Genomic DNA, 17609 nt, shown 5'->3' on the forward strand with positions numbered 1-17609 from the left:
CACTGTGCCATGGCTGGCAAAGAATTGGAGTGAAAGAGTTGCACGGTATTAGGGTCCTGGGTTAGAAAAGCAGACACTCTCTGAGGAGTCATAATTGCAACACAGCTAGAATGCAGGAACGAGGATGTGTGCAAACTAGCTTAGACTAACAAAGTAACTCTAGCCCGTGGAACAAATACCCATGTAGTGAAATGTAATTTATTTTGCTATATAGGAAACTCCACTTGAAAGAATGTTAAAAAAAAAGAAAGTAATTTATTTTGGCATATGTAAAATACATGTCTGTGGCACCCACAGTGTCTTCACAGTTTATGCACCAGTACTAGTATTGTGTACTGAGCTATTTGAGGCATGCCATAGAATAATTTGATCTTCACATGGAATGCCCATACTTTCTGTTTGTCCTTTCATGTGTGAAAAATAATGCAGTTGTAATTTGTGTGTGTCTGTGGTGTTCATAAATTGCACTCACAAAAGGATGCTGGGAATAGACTCATGAAACAGTGTATCATTTTTCAGATCATGTAGACGGGGGGGTTTGGAAACATTCAAACCTTTTCACACTGTTAGTCTTTGTTATACCAGAGCAAACAAATATGCGTGGCGAGTGAACTCATTTGGAGCTCTGCAAAGGACTAGATTATAATCCAGAATACGAATGGATACAGGCAAAACCCAGGTAACTCAAGAAGCTATGATTAAGCTTGGATCCTAAAATAATGTAGTTTATAACACAGGGGTAAGATGGAGAGTCTGGATGTGTTTCACAGGATTAAAGAAATTTACCAATAGAACTCAAGCTTGAGAATGAATGAGAATGCACCTTCCTAGTTCCTGACAGGAAATTCCATCAAATTCATTCAATGTATTCTCGATGAAACTGTGGACTTCAATCCAGCTCTAAATAAGTATTCCCTGAAGGTCTATCTATTGTTGTATTGGGCCATGAACTGATTCCTTATACCTTGAGTTGCACTGAAATTGTAATGTGAAAACTGAATAATAGGCAATATGTTTTTTTTTCTCTGTACTAACAAGGGACGGTGACTTGTTCTTTTTCAAAAAATATTTTTATTTACATTTTCCAGTTTTTACAGACTGACAGCTCAAGTGTACCTCGTATTTACAAATAAAGTTGTTTCTCATTTACAGAGATTTTTACAAGTGGTCCCCCCATTTGCCTCCACCCCTCCCTTCCTCCTCCTCCCCCCCCCCCCCCCCCCAAAACCCTCCCCCCCCTTTCCTCCGTTGGTAGCTTAGTTTCCCTCTTAGTGCTGACTTCTGTCCTGGGCATTGCATACTGCTTCTTTCTGTTGCGGTGTTTGGGGAGGCGGGACTACATGGCCTTTCCTCTCTCTCTTTTATCCCCCATGTTTCGTTCTGTGACTCCCTTGGTTCCCTTCCCTCTTCTTCTCCCTCTACTTCTTTCCCCTGTGTGTGTCCTCCTTTGACTTTCCTCCATCCCTCTTCCCTCCCCTCTCCTCCCCTTCTCTTCCTAGTCGCTATGGCCTCGAAAAGGTCATGGAACAGGCTGATGAATGGCCCCACGCTTTGTGGAAGCTTTTGTTCGACCCTTGGATGGTGTATTTAATCTTCCCCAGGTGGAGAAATTCCGACAGGTCTGCCAGCCAGCCTGCAGCTGTGCAAGGTGCTGCTGATCGCCAGCCGAGCAAGATTCTCCGGCGTGCGATTAAGGAAGCAAAAGCCAGGGTGTCAGCACTCTTCCCCATATGTAGTTCTCGCTGGTCCGATACCCGGAAGACTGCCACTCTCGGGCACGGCTCCACCCTTACCCCCACAACCCTGGACATCCCACCTCGAAGAAGGCTGTTCAGGACCTGACAAGCCTGGGACAGGCCCAGAACATGTGTCCGGGGTTGGCTGGGCCTCCCTGGGATCATTCATATTTGTCCTCCACCTCGAGGAAGAACCTGCTCATTCAGATTCTGGTTAGGTGAGCTCTGTGCACCACATTGAACTGCATTAGGCTTAGCCTAGCGCAGGAGGAGGTGGAGTTGGCCCTACTCAGTGTTTCGATCCAGAGTCCCCAACCCACTTCTGTCCTCCCAAATTGTCCTCTCATTTTCGTCTGGTTTCGTCAACTGGTAGCCTTGCCCTGTCCAGCAACCGGCCGTATATGTTCTCACAGCTCCCCCTCTACTTACTGTCTGTGTTTATTACTTCCTCTAGTAGTATGTCTGTCAGAGCCCTGGGATATCTTGCCGTCTCCTTGCGGAGAAAGTGTTTGATTTGGAGGTGTCTGAGTTTCTGTCCTGTCGGTAGATGCCAGGTCCACTGTCAGTTCGCCCAAGTTCGCGAGGCTCTCTCCTATATAAAGGCCCATGACCGCTAGCGACCCCCATCCTTTCTCCATTTTTTAAAGGTGGAGTCGAGCATGGCTGGTGGGAATTTGTGGATGCCGAAGATGGGGGCCACAGGGTACATCTCGATTAAACCAAAATGCTGCCTCATTTTTTTCCATGTCGACAGTGTGGCTGCCACCACTGGGCAGGATGTGTACTTTGTTGGGGTGGATGGGAGGGCTGCCGTGGGGAGGGCCCAGAGGGTCATTCCCTTGCAGGTCTCCTGTCGCCTCACCCATTCCGTGTTGGGTTCTCGTATTCACCCTCTCACCCTCTCCGCCGTAGCTGCCCAGTGGTGGTATTAGACCATAAGACATGGGAATAAAATTAGGCCACTCGGCCCATCGAGTCTGCTCCGCATTCAATCATGGCTGATATTTTGCTCAACCCCAGTCTCCTGCCTTTTCCCCATGACGCCTGATCCCCTTATTAATCAAGAACCTATCTATCTCTGTCTTAAAGACACTCAGTGATTTGGCCTCCACAGCCTTCTGTGGCAAAGAGTTTCACAGATTCACCACCCTCTGGCTGAAGAAATTCCTCCTCATCTCTGTTTGAAAGGATCGTCCCTTTAGTCTGAGATTGTGCCCTCTGGTTCTAGTGTTCCCCACTGGTGGAAACATCCTCGCCACGTCCACGCTATTCAAGTTTCGCAGTATCCTGTAAGTTTCAATAAGATCCCTTCTCGTCCTTCTAAACCCCAACGAGTACAGACCCAGAGTCCTCAACCGTTTCTCATATGACAAGCTGTTCATTCCAGGGAGCATTCTTGTGAACCTCCTCTGAACCCTTTCCAAGGGCAGCATATCCTTCCTCATATACGGGGCCCAAAACTGCTCACAATACTCCAAATGGTGTTTGACCAGAGCCTTATACAGCCTCAGAAGTACAACCCTGCTTTTGTATTCTAGCCCTCTCGACATGAATGCCAACATTGCATTTTCCTTCCTAACTGTCGACTGAACCTGCACATTAACTTTCAGAGAATCTTGAACAAGGACTCCTAAGTCCCTTTGTGCTTCTGATTTCCTACGCATTTCCCCCTTTAGAAAATAGCCTATGCCTCCATTCCTCCTTCCAAAGTTCACAACCTCACACTTTTTCACATTGTATTCCATCTGCCACTTCTTTGCCCACTCTCCTAGTCTGTCCAAGTCCTTCTACTGCCCCCTTGCTTCCTCAATATTACTTGTCCCTCTACAGATCTTTGTATCATCTGCAAACTAAGCAACAGTGCCTTCAGTTCCTTCTTCCAAATCATTAATGTATATAATGAAATGTTGTGGCCCCAGCAAAGACCCCTGAGGCACACCACTAGTCACCGTCTGCCACCCTGAAAAAGACCCCTTTTCCCCACTCTCTGCCTTCTGCCAGTCAGCCGATCCTCTGTCTATGCCAGGATCTTACCCTTAACACCATGGGCTCTTAATTTATTTAATAGTCTCCTATGCAGCTCCTTGTCAAAGGCCTTCTGGAAATCCAAATAAATCATGTCCACTCGTTCTCCTTTGTCTAACTTCTTTGTTACCTCCTCAAAGAACTCTAAACAAATTTGTCAGACATGACCTCCCCTTGACGAAGCCATACTTACTCAGTTCTATTTTACCATGCACTTCCAAATGCTCCGCGATCTCATTTTTAACAATGGACTCTAAAATCTTGCCAATGACCAAACTCAGGTGAACCGGCCTGGAATTTCCTGTCTTCTGCCTCCCTCCCTTCTTAAATAGTGGTGTTACATTAGCTACTTTCTAGTCCTCTGGGACCCTCCCTGCTTCTAGTGATTCCTAAAAGATCACCACCAATGCCTCCACAATCTCCTCAGCTATCTCCTTCAGAACCCTGGAATGTAGTTCATCCTGTCCAGATGACTTATCCACCTTCAGTCCTTTCAGTTTCCCCAGAACCTTTTCCTTAGTGATGACCACTACACTCACCTTTGCCTCCTGGTTCTCCTGGAGCTCTGGCATCCCACTGGTGACTTCCACCACAAAGTAACTATTCAGTTCCTCTGCCATATCTTTGTTTCTTATTATTACTTCTCCAACCTCATTTTCCAGTGATCCAATGTCTATTTTTGCCTCTCTCTTACCTTTTATATATTGAAAAAACTCTTCCTATCTTCTTTTATATTACTAGCAAGCTTGCATTCATATTTCATCTTCTCCCCCCTTGTTGCTTTTTTAGTTGTCCTTTGCTCGCTTTTAAAGGCTCCCAGTCCTCTGGCTTTCCAATAATCCTCGCCATTTTGTATGCTTTTTCTTTGCTTTTATGCTGTCCTTGACTTCCCTCATCAGCCATGGATGCCTTGTTCTCCCCTTAGCATGTTTCCTCCTTCTTGGGATGAATTTCTATTGTGCCTCCCGAATAACCCTCCAAAACTCCTGCCATTGCTGTTCCACTGTCTTCCCTGCCAGGTTCCTTTCCAACCAACTCTGGACAGCTCCTCCCTGGTACCTTCTTGGACCGCGACAACTGGATCTTTACCCTCCCACTCGAAGCTCCTCTGCAGCCCAGATGAGATATCCCAAACCCGAGCACCAGGCAGGCAACACAACCTTTGGGATTCTTGATCCTGGTCACAGAGTACAGTGTTAATGTCCCTAACTATACTATCTCCAATTACGACAACATTTCTTTCTTCTGCCCTCACTTGAATGGCACGGTGCCATGGTCAGTTTGTTCATTCTCCCTGCAGTCCCCGTTCCCGTCCACACAGGGAGAATGAACTCCTTGGTTGCTGGCAGTTCAAGAGCACTGAACACTGACAGTTTCACCATCATTACTACAACAAAATCAGGGTCATTGCCCCCCTCCCCCGAAACATGTATTGCTTTGATAGAAATGCCGCAAGGTTTTTTAAAGGAATTGTATCAACAGAATATTTCTTCATCTGTTTTCTCTCCGTCGACTCCATCATTGAAGTGTATGCACGGGCTGTGAGATGGAGGGTGGACAGTGACAACAAGCACTTGCCTTTTTATAGTGCCTTCTTTCTATGGAAGAGCATTTCCAGGTGCTTCTCAGAGACACAATCAAAATATGGACATCAAGCCACAGGAAGAGAGGTTAGGAGTGGTGACTTTAAGCTTAAATAAAGAGGATGAGAGGGGTGGACATATTCCAGTGTCTGCAATGTTCCAGAGGTGAAAGTTGCTGATGAGAAAGAAAATATCTCAGATTTAATGGGTGGATGTACATTTGTTTTACAAAAATCAACACACGTACAAAAAGTATTTCGGGTCTTGGAGGAGGGACACCTCACAGAATATGGAAGTATTTTTGTTATATTTTTTCTGAGCTGTTGGTTCTGCATATAAACTCTTCGGATTTTTTCAACGAGAAAGAATTGAATCTGTCAATTATATATCAATTGTTTTAAATTATATGTAGGTAGAGGTCGTTCATCGGGGGTTTCACTTCAGCATGTAAAAATAGGCACTTACTGAAACTGTGGTATGGTTAAGTTAGGAGCTGTATGCTTGTAATGCTTCACTCTGTGAATAAATGCAAGAATGAGCAAAGATTGGCTCCGGTATTCTCCTTCGCCAAGTGGAGTTCCAAAATAGAACATGGTAGTACAAGATGGTACTAAAGGTGAAGGATTATACAGGAGCAAATCTTTACTCAGTCTTACATTTATTTGCAGAGTGAAACAGACAAGCATATGTCTGCAAAGTCAACCACACCACAGTTTCAGTAAGCATCGCGTTTTTTGTGCTCAAGTGAAACCCGAATTAATGTTCTCCACTTGCATGCAACTAAATACAATAGATACACGATTAACAGCAGTAAGCAGTCTTTGAAATGAAACTCATGCATGATTAGAATCCAGGACAAATTGGAGGTCAAGGCCGTGATCAGGACAGCACTGGATTTGGCTCCGATATGTTCCACAGTTGTGAATGTCCTGCCAACTGTCTTTATCTGTGTTCGTGGGTGGCAATCAGATGCGTAAAGCAAGGCAATAAAGTGGGGAGCCGTCCTCAAAAAACCACACTGAGCTTGAGAGGAGAAGGGAAATTGGAAAGGCAAACAAAAATGTTTCGGTATAATAATAATTATTGTGTTTTCAAACCTCATTAATCCTGCTGACTTTTCCCCCTTGATATAGTCAGTTCATCTTGATCATATAGTCATCACCCCTGGCTCAGAAATGTCCACAGATCCATTTTCCCTGGATTTGTTTTTCCATAAATACATCTTGATTCAGTGAGTTATTCTCATGACTTGAAGAAACGGGAGACATATTGTTGCTCATATTCTCCATTTTAATAAATTAAATAGTTATTGGATTGCGGGGGGGAAAATTCCCCTTTCACGTTAGCGTTAAGTGTAGACGTTGTTCCATTTCCCTGTATTTAAAGCACAGATGAAATCATTCCCTGCGTGCCCTTTATCCCCAAAGTTCAGGATTAATTAGCTCAACAATGAAATTAACTTGCAAACCTTGAAACATGTTCACTCCAATGACTAACCAAGAAGCAAGCATTTGCTTAAGACTTAGTTGAGGCTTCTGACTTTGAAATCCCAGATTCTCTTTGGCCACGCAATTTGTGTAAAGCACTTTATGTGAGGAATGTGGATTTCTCATGGGGACAGAGATGTTGTGCTCAATGACTATGAGATTTTGTGAGATGCATCACTTCATGAAGTCCTTGGAAGTAATTAATCAGTGAAACTATTATTGTGTAAGAGCATCAACTAATCAATATGACATTCCCTGCTCTAACATTGATCTTGCTACTTTCCTACAGGCCCAGCAGCCAAAAAGAAATACGTAAGCTACAATGATCTCGTCATTTAAATGCTGCCTCCTGAAGAGAACAGGAGGCCGGGTTCTTCAGGCGTCTGGTCATTCATCTGGCACAGGCCTCCATGCACCCTACTGCCTATCAATGGAGGAGCCTGTAAGCCAGGCTTTACCTCAGAGATTGAACACGGAAGGCCCAAGTGTTTGATATGCTCCTTGAGAAACAATTCGCTGAAACACCAATTGGATTCATCAGACTTGCAAGCCACTGGCACTGTCGTATTGTCATGTGCGTGACCCGGCGCATCAGTCAGAGCTGAAACCAATGCATCTTTCCCTGTGAGCAAACTGCAATGAATAACTGTGATCTCGCAGGGCTTCTTAAGTCTTTGAGTGTACTTCCAGACTGCAGTTTTTGACAAAGAGAAAATAAAATCCCATCTATATATTTTGTGAAGTTTTGCGTGGTGCATCTTTGTTGCTTCTGTTTCACTGTTGCTTCCTGAATGCAGTTACACTTATTAATTGGTCTTTGAATTCCCTGTTTAGTCAACAGTTCACGTCTTGTTATGCCCCCTATGGAGCTCTGTGATAAAGGACTATGAAAGCATGTTAATTTTCTACAATTTGTTTGTAACAAGTATTGACATTAATCTTGATGCTTATGTGCCAATATCGTGGAATATTCTTTCAGCCAAACATGATTTTTATTTTATTATGGTCACTCATTAATTGGGATAAATGATGTGTTGTTGTCAAAGAATGTATCAGCACAAGAAATAAAACCATTTGGATTAATTTTTTATTCATGCAAAAAGTGTTTCTGGCATTATTCTATATTTGTGAATCCAGCACATGGAAAGGACGTGTCCATCCCATTAACTGCTTCAGTAGTTCTGCTCTGTAGAGCACTTAAGCAAGAGATCAGTGTTATCACATTTGACACTGTGTGAAGAAGCATGGTCTAAAAAATAGAACTCTGCATATAAGCCGGGAAACAAGCACATTATTGAACTAAAACAGCAGAAGCAATCAGTACTTGAGAGAAAGACAAGCCCGCGATCGTGATTGAAGGGCCATTGTTCATTTAGTTTGAACTTTCTGACAGACATAGCTGTCATTGAGATGGTGCCTTGCCAGAATCTGACTCCCAGCATTATAAAATGTACACTGGTGTCTACATCTCGAGTATGTATCGTACAAAAAAAACAGACTAGAGTGAGAACATGGATTAAAGTAGTAATAGTTTTCTTGTATAATATCAGAGTATTTTCTACCTGGTTTCCATGGGAATGTTTTCCTAGAACAGCACACAAAGCCTCTCATCTTGAGTAACCAGTTGTAGGCAAAATATGCATGACAAGGCGACCTGAATAACTTTTTTTTAAATTCCTTACATTACGGAGTCATCTTTCATTGTGCAGATTTTTCTGGCATGGAAGAAACTTATGGAAATGTTTATCAGAAGCACAGTGTCATAAAACTTCTGTTCCTTGCACAGAATTTGCTTTGAAAGAAAATTACATATCAGGAAATCAATCAGTCCGTTGCGATTGTGCCATCTTCTTATATTAGTCGACTGCTTAGCCCCATTCCTCTGTCCTTTTCCCAAACTCTATTAACTACTTTTTTTTCTTTTTAAAACATTTATCCACTTTCTCTTAAAATGCTTATGTGATTCTACTTCCACCACTAATGCTGCTGAGGCAATCCGACCTGATCTTCAATATGAATCATGGCCCATGTTGTGGGGGTGGGAAGTGTTCTCAAAGGTTACTGCCTCAAACCTTCCTCAAAAAAAATCTACCTGAGTTTTATTTCCACCCAGGCCCCTCCAGATTTCTGCTACATTTATAACGAAGTAATCGAAGGTTAGCTAACTCCTTTATCACATTCCCCTCTATTTTGCCTCCAGCCTAATGGTCTATAAGTGGTTTTAAAAGCTTCTACAAATACCGTGCAGTGGAGGCCATTAGGTATGTTGCTATAGATTGTTATATCTTTGTCAGCCTCTCGCTACCTGACCATTATCCTACCATCTGGGGCTTAAGTCAAGAATTGTTGCTGCTATTTTAACTCAGCTCTGCTAAAAGTACTGCTTTATACCCTTGATATGAATTTCTTAATGGGAGTCGCTTTTCGTTTGATGTAATGAAGAAGAGAAGGAAGAAGACAGGGCAATGTCCAGCTTAAAGACTCCGATCATCAGACATCCACAAGGTATCCCCTTCTCTACATGTGGACACTCACTCACCTGGGTCAACTGACCCTCGAGCATAAGGAGGATGTGCAGTATGAGAGGAGGCAGAACAGAAGAGCCAACACAGGAGATAGTCCAAAAATGGCAACAACAACAAAAAGATATACTCTCAAGCTGAAGCATGGTTTCAACTTCCAGGTAAGGAGCAAGTAAGGTGTCTGCCTGGTTTTGGATGTCCATTACCAGTGACCCACTTATCGAAAGAGCACTATAGATTTTGAGTGGGTTGTCTGGAAATTTTTAAAACAGAAACTGGATGATGGGCATTACAATTTTCTTTTAAACAAAGCCAATTTTCCACAATTCTCCACTTTATTATGCTGCGATCAGTCACGCATGCCGTGATTCCACTTCGAGCTGTGGCCTCTTCCTGCCTCTATCCAATTATGCCCCTGGCAAAAGGAAATCATGCTAACCAGAGGATAGATGTTTGAGCTGCTCACTAATTGGTCCTTCTTAATACCCTAGCTCAAAGATACCTAGCGGATTCCTTTGTGACTCCAGGCTAGATTTTAGCCCATTTCTAATCAATGGGTGGGAATATAAAGATGTGTACTTGAACCATACATAGCAGGCATATCGGGAGCTCAATCTCTGGTCCACACTGGCTTAATTGCTGGGGAAGTAAAGAAGCATGGCCCCTAGTGAGGTGGTGGTGGGGGAGGGGGAGGGGGGGGGGGGGGGGGGGAATCAGGATTCCTGTATGCAATCACCAACTGAGAATACACATCCTCTACTGTGAGGTAAAGCCAGGATTACACACAATCATGCTGCTTCGTGAGCTGGACAACTTTCTGATATTCACTGTCTCGGCTCCCATTATGCAAGGCAGTGAGTCTGTTCCAGAATGTCACATGCCTGTACATGAACTGTCCAACAGCAGCTCAGAGTTAACACTTTCAAGGGAATAGAAAGTGAAGAAAATCAGTGAGAAGGGAATGTTTTCAAAGAACATAAGAGATGTGATGCAAAAATAAAATTGGGTGAATCATGAGCGCACAAAGATTTTGAAAAGAAGAAAAAGCAGTCATGGAAACTCAACATCATTTATAAAATTAGTCACCGAACATTCAAAGTAATTCATTGTACACGGTGCTTTGAGAAACATTAGGAATGATGATCCATAGAAATGACGCTGCCACTTCAAAAGTAGTTATATTGAGTATTCTCGTATCTTTTGTTATGAAGGAACAAATTAAAGTTGTATTTCATCTTTACAACTGCCCTCATTTTAATTGAGATTGTGAGCTAAAGAATGGTGTGGAAATGGCCTACTGCCACTCGACGCACACAAGTCATTTGGTTGACACTCTTTAATTTGAGAGTATTTCCAAGCATCACTTTTGACATCAAGTGGTAAGAAAAACATTGAACTTATATTACTTTAGATTTCTGGTTATTTTGAACAGTTTAACATCTCTCTTAAAGCATGAAAGTGTTAGTTCTTACATTCCTGCTATTAATCATTTCTAGTCTCCTGTTATAGTTCAAGTGGATTGTTGTGCAACAACACCCAATTGCCAACTCTTTCACTCCACTTAACTAACTCCCTTTGCCTTGACAAAGAGCTGCATCAGAAAAAACCTGAAAGCGTGATCATGCTTTAACAATAGGTGCAAACCATAAGACAGTAAACAAATGAATTATATTTGGAACTCACATTTCAAAAGAAGAGATTCTTTTAATTGTTGTTAAATTACTCCACCTGATCAGTGTCAAAGGCATAATTCGCAGACTTCAAGATCATGCTCACCCAACAATCTGAATGCAATATTTCCTGAGAAAGTGATAGGTCATCTGTGGCATTGTTCACAATCTGAAGGATTACGGGGCTATCCGTCTGCTAATTTGTGCTATGCCTCTTGGAGTAACTTCTTTAAGGGACAAAGCAGCACAATGGAGCTCTTGGGACGTTTTACTGGAGCATGTTGGGGTATGCTACACTACCAGCTGCTTCCTACATGGCCCACACACCACACCCTCTTGAGAAGAGCCTGTGGAAGAGTGCGATCCTGATGTCGCACACCCCAGCCACTTGATGCACTAACAGGATATCTCAAATGGACCATGCAACTCCAGGTAACACATTTGCTCTTCGTTCTGCAGCCAAAAAAGTGCTGAGCTGTAAGGTGAGCCTTGCACCATCATTCCTTCAACGATCAGACACCCATAATGCAGGTAAGATCATTCTTTCTCTCTGCTATCTCAGACTGTTTGGAAGTCAGTTCTCTGGAGTGTTTTTAGAGTTGTTGTTTTCTTCCTGAATTTCCAAAGAGTTATTCCTTCATCTTCACAGGAAAAAAGAGGATCGGTGACCTATACATACAAAAGCTGCAAAAAGTACAGGGGTCAATGGTGGCATTGCCTCTGGGTATGCAGCCCCATGGAGAGAGTGAGTTCTGTGCAGTGTCCTTTGCCAACCCTGGGACAGACTCCTCCATGCACCTTGGCAGTGACATGAGGTTGAAGGAAAGGCGAACCACTGCATCCAACATCTCAGTGTGCATGCCCATCAGTGTTCTCTTGTCTGCCACTCTGTGGAGGCCCTCATCTGACTCCACTGTGGCCAGACCCATCTGCAACCTCATCCTCTGGTGAGCTGGCAAATAAACTATCCACCTGGTCTGTTTGCTGACCACTTGTGAGGAGTTATCACTCCCTGATCTGAGCTCCATATTGCGCGGTCTTGACAGGTTGGATCTCGAGAGGATATTTCCTCTTGTGGGAGAATCTAGACCCTGTGGATCTAGGGCTTGCTGTTTAAAAATAAGAGGTCGCCCATTTAGCACAGAGATGAGAAGAATTTATTTCTCTGAAGGGAGTGAGACTATAGAATTCCCTTCCTCAGGCGACAGTGGGAGCAGAATCTTTGCATGTTTTCATGGCAGAGCTAGATGGATTCTTGATAAAGAAGCGGGTGAAAGGTTATTGAGTGTAGGTGGGAGATAGCAGTCAGATCAGCTAACCTGTTGAATGATCTTATTGAATGGCAGGGAATGCTCAAAGGGCCGAGTGGCCTACTCCTGTTCCCGTTTCGTATGTTGAAATGTCCGTTCTTGCCGCCAAGGTACATACACATTACCTGAGTTAGTGCACATTATGTATTGTAGCTGTTGCTCTCTTTCCTGCTCCTTGGGCTTCTGTGGATGGACAAGTGGAAGTTTTGTCTCGAAGCAGGAAATCAGAAAGGGAATTAGTCAGTGTGAGGGAATGAGTTGGGAAGGGAAGCAGGCGATCCATGGTCACACCATTAGCAGCTAGCTCATCATGTCAAATGGCAGCATGAGTGTGAGCTGAGAGCTGAGAAGGGACATTAAGGAGGAACATTCTGTCAACCTTGATGTTCTCAATGACGGCAGATGTCACAAGCTCAGTCCCATGATGCTAAGAGCCATTTTTTCCATAGGGCTCAGGAGTTGCAGGCATGCTTGTGACTGGCCATTTTGCGCTACTCCCTCCTGCTGTGCACAGTGGGAACAAAATGAAAGTCACCATTGTCACAGAGGACCAGAGGCTACTATCCCCCTTTGAGAGAGAGCTGACTGGTGGTGATCTAATCTGAGTGTTACCACATCTTAGGCTGGGGTGAGGTTGAGAAATTGGGGCCTTCATCGATAACCTCAACCAGTACGGGAATTGAACTCATGTTGTTAACGCATCAATCAATTGGCTGCCTATGGCCCTCTGGGACTCTTGCGATATTAACAATTTTTATGCACTGTGGATCTATAGCAGCACACTCACTTTGAAGTCAGAAGGTCCAACTCTCGAGTAAACTCCTGAGGATATGCTGCACTATCAGAGCTGCTGTCTTTCAGGTGAAACAATAAACTGAGGCGCTGTGGACATAAAAGACCTGAAAACACTAGTTGGGAAAAAGGCGTGAGTTCTCCCCTCATCAAAGCCACTGGGTGGGATTCTCTGTTTCTGAGACTAAGTGGACTTTCACAACAGCAAAACAGGCGCCGCACCTGGACCAAACCCGTTACTGTGGAGAGGCTAGCATGAGCGCCACGTGGAACACAATCGATTCCAATGGAAAATGGTGAGGATTCGCCGGGTCTATGATTGACACTCGGGACGCTGACAAGCTGCAGCTGCACATTACACTCCCCACACACACTCATCCCAGTCAACAAGGTGGGACTGGTTGTGCTGGAGCGCGTCCATTCAGCTGATGGGTCTGCTGTGTCCAGCGGGCACCTAGGGGGATGGCCCTTTCCAACCTGTGGCCCTAAGTTCACAGAGGGCTATTAGCGGCATGCGCAGCTGCATGGCTGCCTTTCCGGCCGCGGCAATGGTGTTCCGTGTCCATCCACCCCTACCCCACAGTCGACCTCCTGGCCATCCTCCGCTACTCTTCCCCCACTTCTCCCACCCAGCCTACCTGATACTGGGTCCCTTGGCCCAAGCACCGAGTGCCTGACCCTCCCCTTCTGGATTTGCCATCTGGACTTCCCACATGGTGGAACCCATGTCCACTGTTGATAACATGGCAGTAGTGGCAGGATGAGACCCTTAGGTGGGCATTAATTATGCATTAATTGACCCTCCACAAGCTTTCGCATCCCGGACTTGATCGGGACTGAGGATACAAGGCAGCAGGGTTCCCACCTGCCACTGAACCTACCCTATTAAATGCCCTCTGCAGGTTTTGCCTTTCAAGAGAAAATTTAATTATGGCCATTGTGTCTGAATGATACGTAGATTTTGGATTGTCATATTGAAGTATGTGAGCATCTGATGGGTGATAATTACTGTCACACATTACTTCACTGGAGAGGAAAGTCAGGTGGAGTGTATACCAAGTCATGCAACTTTGGTTGAAGCACAACATGGAGAATGATGGACTTGCTGTCCATTAATTACCCCACTATCCAGTGCCTGAATGGAGGTGGACATCAGATAGGTTGTATAATGGGTGAACAGTGCCATTTCCTTTGCACCCCCATCAAAGTTGAATTTACACACTGCATTCCTGCAACGGTGCCATACTAAGGTGCCAGTTTGGGACTTGTTTTCAAACTCTTTTAAACTCCTTGCCCAATCTCATAACTGGGAGTCCCACACCATGACAGGTACGTGAACCTGCCAATGAGATTGTGGCATCACTTTTCCATGAGCCAATGCATTTTATTTTATTGAATACATTTTAAAATTTAAAGTACCCAGTTAATTTTGTTTCCAAATAAGGGGCAAATTAGCGTGGCCTATCCACCTACCCTGCACATCTTTGGATTGTGGGGGTGAGACCTACGCAGACAGGTGGAGAATATGCAAACCTCACACTGAGAGAGATCAATCAATCTTTAATCTGATCACGAAGGTGGAATCTGAAATCATGTCCCACAGCTTAAAGGTTCCTGTCTGACCCATTAAGCCACTCCCCCCCCCACCCCAAAAAATCAGCAATTTATAATTCATAGAGGAAATTGTTTGTTTATGAGGTCGACTTTGAAATCGTGAACTCCATACGTTACAAAGTCACTGGCAATTAAGTCTACAAATTGTTGGATGGATGGTTGGAGGATGAGTCACAAGGCAACCATTGCTGCCTGGGATGAGGTGGAGTGGAACCAGGAGGACTGGCCTTCGGTGCCGGATAAAGGTCAACGACCTACACCGGGCAGCACGAGTGAGTAGACACCAACGCCCCCAACCCCCCTTCAAGGGAGCATCCACCCCTCGGGTGACCCCCAGCCCTCCCACGTCTCTCTACTCCCCCCAAACCCGCCTTCACACACCCTCTCCCACCACAGTGAACCACGCATGTGGCTAACGGTGCCTTTTCTGTGTCTCCTCAGAAAAAGCTCTCCCACAATCATCGGGAGAGGGCCCAGACTGGCGGTGGGGTGCCGGACTTGAGAATCCTCACCTCCTTCAAGGAATGGGCCCTGGAGGTGACTGATGTGGCCGAGGACAGGGCAGTCACTAACGCGGAGGCTGGCGGATGCCGCAGAGGTGAGGAACCACCAGGCTCCACCGGGAGGACCTGTCAAACGTGAGTACTGATTTCCTTAATTTCCTTACTGACTGATCTATTCCTCCCACTGACCATTTGTCCATTCCCCCGCAGGTCCAGCAGCTGACCCATCCTGGGCGACCCCCTCTCCTGACTCTGAGGAGAACACCTCGGAGGAGAGCTCCGAAGATGTAACTGTGCCGCGGCACAGTAGTCATCCCCACCCTCCACCAGCGCAGGTACAAACATCTCGGGGGGAAATGTTAGTGGTCAGGCGTCTGGGGCACAATCTGGTGAGCACCACACCGCTGATGATGCACATCTCGTGGAGGCAGAAACCCACAGGCGAGACAGCAGTCGGAGGTCTGCTGGATCCCTAGACCCAGCTGGTCCCTGATGCTGCGCCTCTGGAAGTGGGATACTCGGAGCTGATGGAGGTGATAGGGAGCGGCCGGGACATTCAGAGGGAGATGTCAGTATCGCTCCAGCAGATCCATAGCCGCTTGGAGGAGTCCCAGAGGGTACGGGCACAGGAGATGGCGCCGGCAGTGGAAAGCCTGATGCACGATGTCGGCACCACCCGGAGTGGGGTATTATACAGCATATTAAACTCCTTTTTGCACAACCATTCTGATGCCTCTGTCTCTTTCCTCCGCAATGCGTGCTGACGCCCGGACCCTTTGCCCATCTCTCCAGTCATCCCCCCCTCCCCGTGGCACTCACCCACCTCTAACCGTGGACATGTCCTCGGAGCTGTGTCCCATCCCCTGGGTATTCGGATGTTGTGTCTGTGGTGTTTCCTCCCGCAGTGTTCAAGCACAGTGTCCAGGCATCAAGGTGTGATTGGGATGCTAGGCAATGACTCCCACATGCTACATGACTCGCCCACCCGTGGGAATCCACTTGACAGGTGCGAAGTGCTCGCTTAACCATGATTGCAAATTTCCTATCAGCAGTAGCCTTCAGTCGCGCAGCCAGAGGCCTCAGAAGTCGGTGGGGTTTATGGGTGATCGGTGCGATGACGGGCAGGGACAAGGGTTGCCCCCGTAATGGGTAAACATGATCCATGGTTGGCATGGTGGTGCCGTGAGTGGTTGACCCGGTAGCTGGGGTAGCAATCCCCGTGCCCCCGGTCTCTTTGCCTGTGAGCAAAGATGGCTACTCATCTCCTCGGCTCCCCACGGAAACCCTTCCGCCAGGCTCACGTTTTCAAAAGGAGTACTAATCGGCACCAGCATGAGCATTTGCTGGACAGGCCACTGAATGACAGGAGGCAGTTGGGTATGGGGTCGTTCCCGTTAATTGTGTGGAAGTGGGACTTAAGTGGTGATTATTGGTTTATCGCCACGCTACAGCGAGATCCCGATTTCGACAATGGGAGCTGGCCAGTTGCAGCGCCCGGCGCGGATCTCGTTTTTTTCCTCTCCCGCTATTCACAGGCCTCATTCAGCTTGAGTGAGAGCGCAATAAGGCTGGAGAATCGCACCCATAAACTAAAGCATGTGCTTTCATACAGCACCATTGACTAAAATCAGACTTCTTTTTATATTGGTCCTTTTGTACTGGTGAGCTCAGAAAGCATTATGGAAAGGTTTCATTGTCTCTGCAATATGAGTTGATGATTAATAATTGAATACAGCAGAAATCAGGAGTTTAGGTCCAAGAATGCAATATTAATTCAAAATAATGCGCCTGCATGATTTATTTCAACTGATGGAAATGGAATAGAGAGTGGAGCAAAGCGGCTTCTTGGCTGACGATCACATTTCGCTGAAGGAAAGATGGAAAGATTTGTCATTGCAGAGACTTGGAGGAGAGTAGGTAAAGTGGAACACAATCATTTTTCACTGAATCGATTGTAAACTAAACACAAATGTGGCGAATTTCCGGCCATGTTGTGCCCTGCCCAAATCCCGCTGTGTCGGGAAGATTTGGCACAAGGCCAAAAATGGGATTCACGCCGGGTGCTAAACAGTATCTTCCTGGGCCCTTCCCGCAGGCGCGAACTGTATCTCACCCAGAAAGGGTGAGAAGCTGACTTAAATTAATTAATGTGTGAAATTCAGTCTCATTAATAAGATTGAAACCAGATGCTCTGCCCTCACGGAATCTTCCCGCCACTAGTGGGATGTCAGCCGGGTATCAATTGCTACTGATCCTTACAAGCATGGAGCAGGTGTGGTGGACTCTGAGAGGGAGGAAGGAGGTGAGTACACCTCACCATCCAGGGAGCACAAGGGTACAGCAGTCTCTGGCCAGATGCCATTGGGG

General features: G+C 45.6%; 1 protein-coding gene across 4 annotated transcripts in view; it reads left to right on the forward strand.

The window, feature by feature from the left end:
* The window catches only part of LOC140388266 (metabotropic glutamate receptor 7-like), a 1207316-nt gene extending 1199383 nt beyond the window's left edge, over positions 1 to 7933 (forward strand). For all 4 annotated transcript variants that reach the window (XM_072472130.1, XM_072472129.1, XM_072472131.1 and 1 more), the window contains one exon: positions 7121 to 7933. In XM_072472130.1, the coding sequence (XP_072328231.1) occupies positions 7121 to 7170 (50 nt within the window). In that variant the 3' untranslated portion in view covers positions 7171 to 7933. The remainder of the gene's footprint in view (positions 1 to 7120) is intronic.
* Positions 7934 to 17609: the final 9676 nt, after the last annotated feature.

The sequence above is a fragment of the Scyliorhinus torazame genome, chromosome 13 (assembly GCF_047496885.1).
Source record: "Scyliorhinus torazame isolate Kashiwa2021f chromosome 13, sScyTor2.1, whole genome shotgun sequence".
Classification (NCBI taxonomy): Eukaryota; Metazoa; Chordata; class Chondrichthyes; order Carcharhiniformes; family Scyliorhinidae; genus Scyliorhinus; species Scyliorhinus torazame.